We start from the raw sequence: 12,946 nt of genomic DNA on the forward strand, positions 1-12,946 counted from the left end.
CAGAGATGTCAAAGACAGGAACCTCCTTGAATGCCATAGTTTACTGAGATTCATAGATGAGATACCCCAGTGGTCAGAGTTTCATGAATGAGGCAGAACTTTATATAGAACCAGGTGGATATGTATTACTTAGGTCTATGAAGAACATAAAAGATGTTCCAAGCAGTAGGAAATTAGGGTGGAGCAAGTCGTGGGGTAGGATTTGTCTTAGTGAGCTCAAGGGATGGACTGAAATTTAATCATTTCTAGTTAATGGCTCTTGAGACTTTAGGTCTGTTGAAACAAGTTTGTAAAGGGCCCTGAAGCCCAATCAAGGCATAAGCCAGTGAGAAGTATAATTCAAGCTGAATACTGAGGCTGCTCAGCTTTTTCCCGTTGATCCTTCTAGGAACATGAATTCAACAAAGGTTTATCCGATGGTTACTTTACAGGCACTGATGTAGACTCTGCCTTTCAAGGGCTCACAGTATAAGAAGAGAGTGATGGTACACAATAAAGTTAGAGTATGCAAGTTTGTTAGACTAGGAACTTGAGCTGGGAATCTGTGGAAACTTAGAAGCATGTGTGCTGAATCCAGGCTGCAGTGATCTCAGATTTATTCATATTTGGCTTTGAAATTCATTTGAGAAATTTTTCAGCAGTTTGGGCTTGTTGATGCTATTTGCTTTCTCTAGTATCTTGTGTTGTTGTCCTTTCGTCGCTAAGTTGGGTTGCAAAAGAGTTGGACACAGCCTAGTGACTAAACAGCAAGTGACCTGACTTAGCGATTAAACAACAACAGTAAGAATATTAGTCTGCCTGGCCTACCATGACAAAATACCACAGACTGCATGATTTAAGCACCAGAAATTTATCTTCTGACTGTTCTAGAGACTGGAAGGTCTAAGGTCAAGATTCAGCAGGGTTCTCTGTGGCGAGGGCTCACTTCCTGGCTTGCAGTTGGCCACATTCTCGCTTTCCTTGGTGTGTGCCCATGGAGTGAGGGAGAGAGCTCCTTAACCCCTCTTGTCCTTGTTGGATTAGGGCGCCACTCTCGTGACTTCATTTAAACTTAATTACTTGCTAGTATCTCCGAATACAGTTACATCAAGGGTTAGGGGTTCAACGTAGTGAATATTGGAGGGATAAAATTTGGTCCATAGCTGTCAAGGAAAACTACTCAGTACATTGTCCCCTCCTGTGTTAATGCTGTGTAGTGTGGTCCTGTTCTCAGGAACTTGAGCTTAGACTCTGAGGCTGTTAGCCTAGAAGAGACCTGTTAGGTCATAATCTAACCCTCTTTTTATACAAGATAAATGTAGAATGAATAACTTGCCCAGATCACACAGTTCATGGCAGAGTTCAAATCTGTAACTCCCAATCCATGGCCTTTTCAATACCTCCTGGAACCAACCATAGACCATTCCTCAAGCAGAACTGACTGTAATGAAAAGAGATCGTTATTAGGGCAAAACTAGTTTGTCTATGGAATTTGAATGTCCTCTAAGGAGAAGATAAGAGATGGGAAGGTATCGGGGGGCTGGAACCTTGGGTGGGAGGCCTTGGGGGCAGACTGTGCCCAACTGACACTGGCTGACACCACTGTCCTGGGGCTGGGCAGGCCCCCACACCCTCCAGTTCACCTACGGCTGTGAGCTCCTGGAGGACGGCAGGACCACGTGGCACTGGCAGTATGGCTATGATGGTGAGGACTACCTGAGCTTGCATATGGACCCTCTGCAATACACAGCAGCCACATTCGTTGCTCAGTACACCAAACAAAAATGGGAGGCCAGTGGGAACTTCATAGAGAGAGACAAGAACTACTTGGAGAAGGAATGCATCCTGTGGTTGTGGAGATACTTGACGTTTGGAGGGGAGAGCTTGAACCGCACTGGTAATGACTTCCCACAGCCCAGCCTTTCAGCCCTTCCCCCATCCCCAGCTTGGGCCATTTTCTTTGCAGAGTGTGGGTGAGGGTATCTCCTCCAGACCTGACCCAGCACAGGGGTGTGAGATATTTAGTGTGGGATGGCTGGGGCCAATGTGCTGATGATGACTTCCCTACAAGCCATAGATGTGGAGTGGGGGGACTTCCTATCTTGAGTCTCCTGGGCAGTGCCATCTGATCCACCCATTATTTATTTTTTAATTTTTTAAAATTTATTTTGCTGAAGTATAGTTGATTCACAATGTTGGATTTTTGTTTTTATTTTTGTTTTTTACCACACCTCATGGTATCTGGAATCTTACTTCCCTGACCAGGAATTGAACCCAAACCCCCTGCAGTGGAAGCATGGAGTCTTAACCACTGGACCACCAGGGAGGTTCCCTGAGCCACTCATTCTTATTAGTGCCAAGGAAACGACTCTCAGGAGGACACAGAGCTGCTTCATAGAGTCTTGAAGATTTCTCATCCTTTTGGTGCTTTCCCACTAGATACACACCTGTATGTAGAAAACATTGACCAAAGACTTGATACAAGAGTCGAGAGCCTTTGAAGGGGCTCTTATCCTGGAGGATAATGTTAGACTGAGTTCCCGCACCCTTGACTTGAAGCTGGCTCAGCTTACTGTGGATCCCTCTACCCTCAGATAGAGGAAGTTCCCTTTCTCCCACTGGTTGGCAGATGAGCCATCAGGAGTTGTGGTGGCTTGGTCTTTGGAGTCGATGCTACTCAACAAACCTGGCCTGCACCCTCCCTGCTTTGTGTACCACAGAGCCTCCCAAAACACACATGACTCATCACCGCATCTCTGACCGTGAGGTCACCCTGAGGTGCTGGGCCCTGGGCTTCTACCCTGCGAAGATCTCACTGACCTGGCAGCGCAATGGGGAGGACCAGACCCAGGACATGGAGCTTGTGGAGACCAGACCTTCAGGAGACGGAACCTTCCAGAAGTGGGCGGCCCTGGTGGTGCCTTCTGGAGAGGAGCAGAAATACACGTGCCGTGTGCAGCACGAGGGGCTTCAGGAGCCCCTCACCCTGAGATGGGGTAAGGAGAGGGATGGATGGTCAACCTTATTATCAGGTAATCAGGAGCCTTCAGGAGAACTTCAGCAAGGTTAGGATTCATGCCTGAGGTCAGGGCCCCTTTCCTTTCTTCCACAGAACCTCTGAAGACCTCCGTCCCCATCACAGGCATCATTGTTGTCCTGGTTCTCCTCGTGGTCACTAGAGCTGTGATCTGGATAAAGAAGCTCTCAGGTAGGGAAGTGAGGGAGGGATCTGAGTTTTCTTGTCTCACTGGGGGTTTCAAGCCCAGGTAGAAGTTTGCCTGCCTCGTTACTGGAAAGTACCCTCCACACACTTGTGCTTGGTAAGTCTGGGGGTTTTGCTTGCACTTATTCTTTGTAAGGCACATGTGAAAATGGAGACCAGTATCAACATGATGAATCTGGTGATGGGGACATTGAAGGTCAGGGAAGGTCACTGTGAGGATAGGCCTCTGGGCATACCTACTTGGTTCAGGCCCTGCATACCTACTTTCATCATGGTTTTGGTCCTGCCTTGGGTTTTCAGTCACAGTTCTGGAAACTTCCCTGGGGTCTGGGACTAGGTGGTTTCATTAGCGGCTCATGACCTGTCTTCTGCCTGGCTTCTCACAGGATATTATCACTCTACAAATGGAAAAAATAGAACCTACTTTCAGACTGCAAGTAAGTACCAAGTATAGGTAGGGTCTGGTGGCAAACCCTGAGACCCTTGGAATAGTGCAAATGGGAGCAAATGGGGGAGCTCACCCACCCCGTGATTCCTTCTTTAGCCCCATCTCTGGACTTCCGCCAGGTTCTGGATTGTTCTCCCCTAGGCAGCAACAGTGCTCTGGGCTCTGATGCTCTCACTGATCCTAAAAGTGAGACTCTTAAGGGACCCCCAGTGGGAGAGAACTTGGGGCAGAGAGGACACACTGGGTGATGGAGATTCTTTGATGAGACATTTGAGCATGTCGGGGGGCTATTGGGAATGACCTTTTATGATGACTGACCTGAATTTGTTCATGATTATTTTCTTTCACAGTCTAAGAGAACGGCTTTGTCTGGAACTGAGTGATACAAGGTTTGTTTACGCCCCCACCCTCCTCCTTTGTGACGAGGTGGGGCTGGGCAATCTCTATCCTTGTCTTAACTCCATGTTACACTGAGTTATAACTTCTTACTCCTTATTGAAAGTAGGAATCTGGATATGAATTCATTTTTTCTATTTACTTATTTATTTTTGGCCCTGAGTCTTTGTTGTTGCCACTGGCTTTCTCTAGTTGTGGCACATGGGCTTCTCGTTACAATGGCTTCTGTTCAGTAGTAGTGGCTCACAGACTGAATTGCTCCATGGCATGTGGAATCTTCCTGGGGCAGGGATGGAACCTGTGTCTCCTGCATTGGCAGGCGGATTCTTTTTTTTTTTTTTTTTCTCCCCCCACCCCCCCGGCAGGCGGATTCTTAACCACTGGACCACCAGGGGAGTCCTGAATTTGTTTTTTCTGATTCTTGTCATGAGGTGGGGTTGGTGGGTTAATTAAAGGCTAGGAAGATTCTTAAATTGTGCGAGAAATGAATGGAAGTGCTGAGAACCTTTTAAAATCTGAGTGTTTGCTATGCTGACTCTGTTGCAGGTGGGGCAGGAGAAGGCTGTGAGGAGCTGAGTGTGGACGGGGCCTGGGCCCAGTCAGAGCATCATGGGCTTTGATATGGTCGCTGCTGTTATCATCCTCTCAACATCTTTGTCCTTGTCTCTTCAGTAGAACCTTGTCTCACCAGGACCTGTGATCACAAGGACTGAGACATCACCTGAACCTTGTCTTCTGGACTGTGGGCAGTGAGGACCTTATGTGGCCGGGTCAACCAGGGCTCAGGACTGGGTCTGGTTCTCAGTCCTCATCTTTTAGGTGTTGATTTTTTTTTTTTTTCTTTATTTCTATAGAGACTTACTCTTCTTCTTGTTCTTGCATATGGATTCTAGTCTTAATTTCCTCTAGGTGTCCCCCATCTCTACAGGAGCAGGAGTAATTTTTGCCTGTCATTGTCCCCCCAAGGCTCAGGGGGCCCCTGCTCACTGTAGTGTCTGTGGTCTACAGAAATGACTCATCCAGCTCTTACCCCCCTTCCAAGGCTGTTTTCTGTGCTCTTAGCTCTAGAAGTGCTAGTGGTGGCTCAAATCCAGACTCATGGGTTTATAAAGCTGAGTCTAATTTAGATTTGCAGTGGTTTGGGAAATAGGACCCATAGGTCAAGGACCATTGCTTTCTTGAGTGGGACATGAGTTTGTGTGCTGTGGTGTGCAGGAGGGTTGCTGTGGGAGGAAGGAGGTGGGGGAGGGAGGGAGAGCAGCACTTGTGAGAAAAGCAAGGCAGCATTGACACCAGTCAGAGTAAATGTTGTGCTGTAGCTGCCGCAAGACAGCATGTGGCCCTAGGCTACGTTAATAAAGATACTGCCTTTAGAATATGGACTTCCCTGGTGACTCAGATGGTACAGAGTCTGCCTACAATGCAGGAGACCCGGGTTTGATCCCTGGGTCACGAAGATCCAGAGAAGGAAATGGCAACCCCCTCCAGTATTCTTGCCTGGAAAATCCCATGGACAGAGGAGCCTGGTGGGCTACATTCCATGAGGTTGCACAGAGCCCAACAGAATACAGAGATGCTGTCCACTTATCATTCAATCTATGTGTTGTGTCAGATACATCACACATTATTTTTGCATCTAAGAAATTTCAGAAAACCAAAGTCAGGCAAAGTTATTGGCCTGTGGAGCTTGTTCTAGTGAGAAGAGGCAGAGTGTGCATTATGATCCTAGTAAGTGAGGGAGTGTTTCCCTTTGAGGTTGGTGAGTGCTCTGAGGAAGGTGACCCAGAGTATGAGTGTGTAGGGACAGGGAAGGTGGCTGTGTTACTAGGGTGGTCAGTGGGCCTCACTGAGAAGGTGACTTCTGAGTGAAGATGTGAAGGACATGGGGGAATGCCCACAAGGAGGTCTGGGCGAAGTTCTCTCCAGGCAGAGGTGCTTCAGTGAAAATGCACAAGGGCAGGAGAGCGTCTGTATTCAAGGAAGAGTGAAGAGGACGCAGGTGTGGCTGGTGGAGCGAAGAACTGAGATGAGGTCTCATGTGTGTGCAGATCATGTGGCTTTGAGAATATTGGATTGACTTTTCTCTGAGGAAGACGTAGCACTCCAAGACAGTTTTGGGAGAAGAGGGACCGGTGTGACTTCTATTTAGAAGCATCAGTCTGGCTGCTGTGCTGGGGACAGAGCTGAGAAGTGAAGAGTGAACGAGGCAGTAGTGGAGACTGTAGAAATAGTGCAATGTCCAGGTTGGAAATGTTGGTGGTTGTCTCACGTGTGGGTAGGGAAAAATATTACAGAGTGACTAAAACTGGATATATCTAAAGATGGACTTTACAGCATTTCCTAAAGGATTAAGTCTGAGTTGTGAGAAAGAGGACACCCAGACTTTCAGACTATGCAAGTGGCTCAGTGGCAAAGAATCCGCCTGCCAATGCAGGAGACCCAAGAGTCGTGGGTTTGATCCCTGGGTCTGGAAGATTCCCTGGAGAAGGAAATGGCAACCCACTCCAGTATTCTTGCCTGGGAAATCCCATGGATAAAGAAGCCTGGTGGGTTATAGTCCATGGGGGTCACAAAAGAGTTGGACACGACTTAACAACTAAACAACAACAAAAAAATATGGGTATTCAGTTGAGGAAATGCTGAAATTGGATGCCTGTTAGAAAATTCAAGTTGGGTTGTTAGTTGGGGCACATGTTTGGAGTTTAGGAGAGATGTCTTGGGTGTAGAAATAATTTTGGAAGTGACACCATATAAATGCTATTTATAACCTGCTGAGAGGGATTAGAGGAGGAAGGAACAAGGACTGAACCCTGGACCTCACAGCCCTATACAGTCTGATCGGATCGCGCACGTGCGCAGACTGCACGATTCTGACACACGTCTAGACAGCGCAGAGAACAGGTAGTCCCCGACTTACCTGTGCATGAGAATTCCCCGGACATCTCATTAAGTTCCAGTGGTCCAAAGTCGAATGTAAGAATCTGAACTTATAACAAGGTTGGTGCTGATGCTGCTCATCTTCAGAGCACACATTTAGTAGCAAAAATGTAGAGCAGGATTGCCACATGGCTGTTCATCAGCCTCACCTGTAGGCTTGTTGGATAAGCAAGTCTTGGGCTCTGTGCTCAGCTTTCTGAGATGGTGGGTCTAGGGAGAGGCCCAAGTGTTTTGCAGCAGTACCTATAAGCAGTCTTAGGTCTTAGCCAGGTTGAGGACGACTGACAAGGGTCAGTGATAGGAGCGCTCAGGTTGGGGAAGTGTCTTAAATCCACAATTAAGTTGTTTTTTTTCCTGAGAAGAAAAAAGCAAGACATCTGCTGGGACATTTATGTTGTTTGCCCTACTCTGGGTTATGTAGCCAGGTGGAAAAGTGAGGAAGTGGTTATCAACTCAGCATAAAGAACGTCTCTGAATCCTTACTCTCTGAAACTATTCCCTGCATTGACTTCTCACTTACTTCTTGGTGCAATCAATGGAATCCTAAGTTTTTCTAATTTAAACGTGTGTGTGTGTGTGTGTGTGTGTACATATGCTTACATACTTGGCTCATTTTATTTCAGGGACTGAGTCAGCACATTCGGGAACAAAATTTTTGATGCTTTTCTAAGCTGAGTTACATACAGGAACCACTGCTCTGTTGCTGGACACAGTTGCCTTTGTTACGACGACACCCGTGATGCTGGACACTCAACTGTGTGGCTAGAACTGCTATCACTATTGCTCTTGACAACTGAATGTCACTACTGCCACTCACCACCTTTGGCAAATGCCTTGTGCACACACCCAGCAAATATGTGTCATTATGTCCAGAGTCACAACTCAGCATGTGTTATGTGACTAAGAGTGCCTCTCTTTCCCAGCTGTGTATTTGGGGAATTGAGTTTTCCTCTCTCATGGAAGGACGTAGTGTCTGTCTTTCAAGACTCTTTCATGTTGCAGCTGATATCACAGAAATACAAAGGAGTATGAAAGAGGACTCTGAATGATTATACAGCAAACAAACTGGAGGAACTAGAAGAAATGGGTTTATACAACCTGCCAAGACAATCATGAAGAAACAGAATAGCTGAACAGATCAATAACAGGTAAGAAGACTGAATCAATAATCAAAAACTTCCCAGCACATGGGAAAGCTGGACAGCTACATATAAATCAATGAAATTAGAGCATTCTCTCACAACATATGCAAAAATAAATTTAAAATGGTTTTAAAGAACTAAATGCAATACTTGACACCATACATCTCTTAGACGAGACTGTAAGCAAAACATACTTGGACATAAATCGTAGCAGTATTTTCTTAGATTAGTCTGTTCAGTTCAGTCGCTCAGTCGTGTCCGACTCTTTGCAACCCCATGAACCACAGCACACCAGGCCTCCCTGTCCATCGCCAACTCCCGGAGTTTACCCAGACTCATGTCCATTGAGTTGGTGATGTCATCCAACCATCTCATCCTCTGTCATCCCCTTCTCCTCCTGCCCTCAGTCTTACCCATCATCACGGTCTTTTCAAATGAGTCAACTCTTCGAATCAGGTGGCCAAAGTATTGGAGTTTCAGCTTCAACATCAGTCCTTCCAACGAACACCCAGGACTGATCTCCTTTAGGATGGACTGGTTGGATCTCCTTACAGTCCAAAGGACTCTCAAGAGTCTTCTCCAACACCACAGTTGAAAAGCATCAATTCTTCAGCGCTCAGCTTTCTTTCATCCATACATGACCACTGGAAAAACCATAGCCTTGACTAGACGGACCTTTGTTGGCAAAGTAATATCTCTGCTTTTTAATATGCTGTCTAGGTTAGTCATAACTTTCCTTCCAGGGAGTAAGTGTCTTTTAATTTCATGGCTGCAATCACCATCTGCAGTGATTTTGGAACCCCAAAAAATAAAATCAGCCACTGTTTCCACTGTTTTCCCACCTATTTGCTATGAAGTCATGGGACCGGATGCCGTGGTCTTACTTTTCTGAATGTTGAGCTTTAAGCCAACTTTTTAACTCTCCTCTTTCATTTTCATCAAGAAGCTCTTTAGTTCTTCATTTTCTGCCATAAGGACGGTGTCATCTGCATATCTGAGCTTATTTGTATTTCTCCTGGCAATCTTCATTCCAGCTTGTGCTTCTTCCAGCCCAGCTTTTCTCATGATATACTCTGCATATAAATTAAATAAGCAGGGTGACAGTATACAGCCTTGACGTACTCCTTTTCCTATTTGGAACCAGTCTGTTGTTCCATGTCCAGTTCTAACTGTTGCTTCCTGACCTACATACAGGTTTCTCAAGAGGCAGGTCAAGTGGTCTGGTATTCCTATCTCTTTCAGAATTTTCCACAATTTATTGTGATCCACACAGCCAAAGGCTTTGGCATAGTCAAGGAAGCAGAAATAGATGTTTTTCTGGAACTCTCTTACTTTTTTGATGATCCAATGGATGTTGGTAATTTGATCTCTGGTTCCCCTGCCTTCTCTAAATGCAGCTTGAACGTCTGGAAGTTCACAGTTTACGTATTGCTGAAGCCTGGCTTGGAGAACTTTGAGTGTTACTTTACTAGCGCGTGCTGCTGCTGCTGCTGCTGCTGCTAAGTCGCTTCAGTCGTGTCCGATTCTGTGTGACCCCATAGATGGCAGCCCACCTGGCTCTCCCGTCCCTGGGACTCTCCAGGCAAGAATACTGGAGTGGGTTGCCATTTCCTTCTCCAATGCATAAAAGTGAAAAGTGAAAGTAAAGTCACTCAGTCATGTCCGACTCCTAGCGACCCCGTGGACTGCAGCCCACCAGGCTCCTCTGACCATGGGATTTTCCAGGCAAGAGTACTGGAGTGGGGTGCCACTGCCTTCTCAGACTAGCGTGTGAGATGAGTGCAGTTGTCTGGGATCTAATCAAACTTAAAAGCTTTCGGATAGGGTCATTTATTTTTCTGGAGTTGAGCTGTAGGAGTTGCTTGTATATTTTTGAGATTAGTTGTTTGTCAGTTGCTTCATTTGCTATTATTTTCTCCCATTCTGAAGGCTGCCTTTTCACCTTGCTAATAGTTTCCTTTGTTGTGCAGAAGCTTTTAAGTTTAATTAGGTCCCATTTGTTTATTTTTGCTTTTATTTCCAATATTCTGGGAGGTGGGTCATAGAGGATCCTGCTGTGATGTATGTCAGAGAGTGTTTTGCCTATGTTCTCCTCTAGGAGTTTTATAGTTTCTGGTTTTACGTTGAGATCTTTAATCCATTTTGAGTTTATTTTTGTGTATGGTGTTAGAAAGTGTTCTAGTTTCATTCTTTTACAAGTGGTCGAACAGTTTTCCCAGCACCACTTGTTAAAGAAATTCGCTTTAATCCATTGTATATTCTTGCCTCCTTTGTCAAAGATAAGGTGTCCATATGTGTGTGGATTTATCTCTGGGCTTTCTATTTTGTTCCATTGATCTATATTTCTGTCTTTGTGCCAGTACCATACTGTCTTGATAACTGTGGCTTTGTAATAGAGCCTGAAGTCAGGTAGCTTGATTCCTCCAGTTCCATTCTTCTTTCTCAAGATAGCTTTGGCTATTCGAGGTTGTTTGTATTTCCATACAAATTGTGAAATTATTTGTTCTAGCTCTGTGAAGAATACTGTTGGTAGCTTGATAGGGATTGCATTGAATCTATAAATTGCTTTGGGTAGTATACTCATTTTCACTATATTGATTCTTCCAATCCATGAACATGGTATATTTCTCCATCTATTAGTGTCCTCTTTGATTTCTTTCACCAGTGTTTTATAGTTTTCTATATATAGGTCTTTAGTTTCTTTAGGTAGATATATTCCTAAGTATTTTATTCTTTTCGTTGCAATGGTGAATGGAATTGTTTCCTTAATTTCTCTTTCTGTTTTCTCATTATTAGTGTATAGGAATGCAAGGGATTTCTGTGTGTTGATTTTATATCCTGAAACTTTACTATAATCATTGATTAGTTCTAGTAATTTTCTGGGCCAAAGAACTAAATAGACATTTCTCCAAAGAAGACATACAGATGGCTAACAAACACATGAAAAGATGCTCAACATCACTCATTATCAGAGAAATGCAAATCAAAACCACTATGAGGTACCATTTCACACCAGTCAGAATGTCTGCCATCCAAAAGTCTACAAGCAATAGATGCTGGAGAGGGTGTGGAGAAAAGGGAACCCTCTTACACTGTTGGTGGGAATGCAAACTAGTACAGCCACTGTGGAGAACAGTGTGGAGATTCCTTAAAAAACTGGAAATAGAACTGCCTTATGATCCAGCAATCCCACTGCTGGGCATACACACTAAGGAAACCAGAAGGGAAAGAGACACGTGTACCCTAATGTTCATCGCAGCACTATTTATAATAGCCAGGACATGGAAGCAACCTAGATGCCCATCAGCAGATGAATGGCTAAGAAAGCTGTGGTACATATACACAATGGAGTATTACTCAGCCATTAAAAAGAATACATTTGAATCAGTTCTAATGAGGTGGATGAAACTGGAACCTATTATACAGAGTGAAGGAAGCCAGAAAGAAAAACACCGATACAGTATACTAATGCATATATATGGAATTTAGAAAGATGGTAACAATAAGCCTGTGTACTAGACAGCAAAAGAGACACTGATGTATAGATCAGTCTTATGGACTCTGTGGGAGAGGGAGAGGGTGGGGAGATTTGGGAGAATGGCATTGAAACATGTATAGTATCATGTATGAAATGAGTCGCCAGTCCAGGTTCGATGCACGATACTGGATGCTTGGGGCTGGTGCACTGGGACGACCCAGAGGGAGGGTATGGGGAGGGAGGAGGGAGGAGGGAGGAGGGTTCAGGATGGGGAACACATTTATACCTGTGGCGGATTCATTTCGATATTTGGCAAAACTAATACAATATTGTAAAGTTAAAAAAAAAAAGAAAACAGCTCCCATGCTGAAATCAATAAAAAGCTTTCGGATAGCAAAGGAAACCATCAATGAAATGAAAAAGGTAGCCTGCAGAATGGGAGAAAATATTTGCAAAGGATGTGATTGACAAGAAGTTAATATACAAAATATACAAACAACTCATACAACTCAATATCATAAAACAAATTCCCAACCAGAAAATAGGCAGAAGACATTTCTCCAAAGAAGACATACAGGCTTCCCTGGTTGTCCAGCAGTTAAGAATCTGCCTCGCAACATGGGGGCTGCCTGTTTGATCTGCGGTCCAAGAAGATCCCGCATGCCACGGAGCAACTAAGCCGGTGTGCTGCAAGTACTGAGCTCACGCAGCCTAGAGCCTGTGCTCCACAGCAAGAGGAGCCACTGCAATGAGAAGCCCAAGCACCGCAACTAGAGAGTAGCCCTCACTCTGCAGCTAGAGAAAGGCTTCATGCAGCAACCCAGGAAAGGTCTGGGGTTCTCCAGGAGGAAACGACAGATTTTTTTTTTTTTTTCTCTACATTCCTTAGTCTTAGTCACATAAAACAGTTTTTTCTTTAAGTCCTGAACTGATGATTACACAACAAACAACTCAATTTAAACACTGTACTTGGGATTATATAACAACAATGTATCCTGCTTGAGGACAGTTTCTCCTTCCTGAAAACCTGACTAATCCTGATATCTTAGAATGTATATTATGGGAGTGGATCTGGTAGGATCTTTCTATTGTTAAGTTCTAATCCTGTTATCCTAAAACGTAAGTTGTAGGAGTGGGTCTCCTAATATCTTTACAACCTTGAGACTTATTGTAATAAGTTGTAATTTTTACAACCTTGAGATTTATTGTAACATAAAACAGATAGCCAATGGGAATTTGCTGTATGACTCAGAGAACTCAAACAGATACTCTCTGCGACAGGCTGAAGGGTGGGGTGGGGAGAGAGATGGGAGGGAGGTCTGAAAGTATGTAATTCCCTTGCT

The 12,946-nt window shown here is 44.7% G+C and overlaps 1 protein-coding gene across 6 annotated transcripts in view; it reads left to right on the forward strand.

Moving 5' to 3' along the window:
- LOC113881567 (BOLA class I histocompatibility antigen, alpha chain BL3-7-like) overlaps window positions 1–8,349 on the forward strand; it is a 37,278-nt gene extending 28,929 nt beyond the window's left edge. For 2 of the 6 annotated variants that reach the window (XM_027524596.1, XM_027524597.1), the window contains exons 3-8: window positions 1,601–1,876; window positions 2,700–2,975; window positions 3,092–3,187; window positions 3,589–3,639; window positions 4,001–4,039; window positions 7,607–8,349. In XM_027524596.1, the coding sequence (XP_027380397.1) occupies window positions 1,601–1,876; window positions 2,700–2,975; window positions 3,092–3,187; window positions 3,589–3,639; window positions 4,001–4,005 (704 nt within the window). In that variant the 3' untranslated portion in view covers window positions 4,006–4,039; window positions 7,607–8,349. Of the gene's footprint in view, window positions 1–1,600; window positions 1,877–2,699; window positions 2,976–3,091; window positions 3,188–3,588; window positions 3,640–4,000; window positions 4,040–4,592; window positions 4,866–7,606 lie in introns of all 6 variants that reach the window. The other 4 variants (XR_003508071.1, XR_003508072.1, XM_027524594.1 and 1 more) reach the window with 4 other exon arrangements.
- Window positions 8,350–12,946: the final 4,597 nt, after the last annotated feature.

The sequence above is a fragment of the Bos indicus x Bos taurus genome, chromosome 23 (assembly GCF_003369695.1).
Source record: "Bos indicus x Bos taurus breed Angus x Brahman F1 hybrid chromosome 23, Bos_hybrid_MaternalHap_v2.0, whole genome shotgun sequence".
Lineage (NCBI taxonomy): Eukaryota > Metazoa > Chordata > Mammalia > Artiodactyla > Bovidae > Bos > Bos indicus x Bos taurus.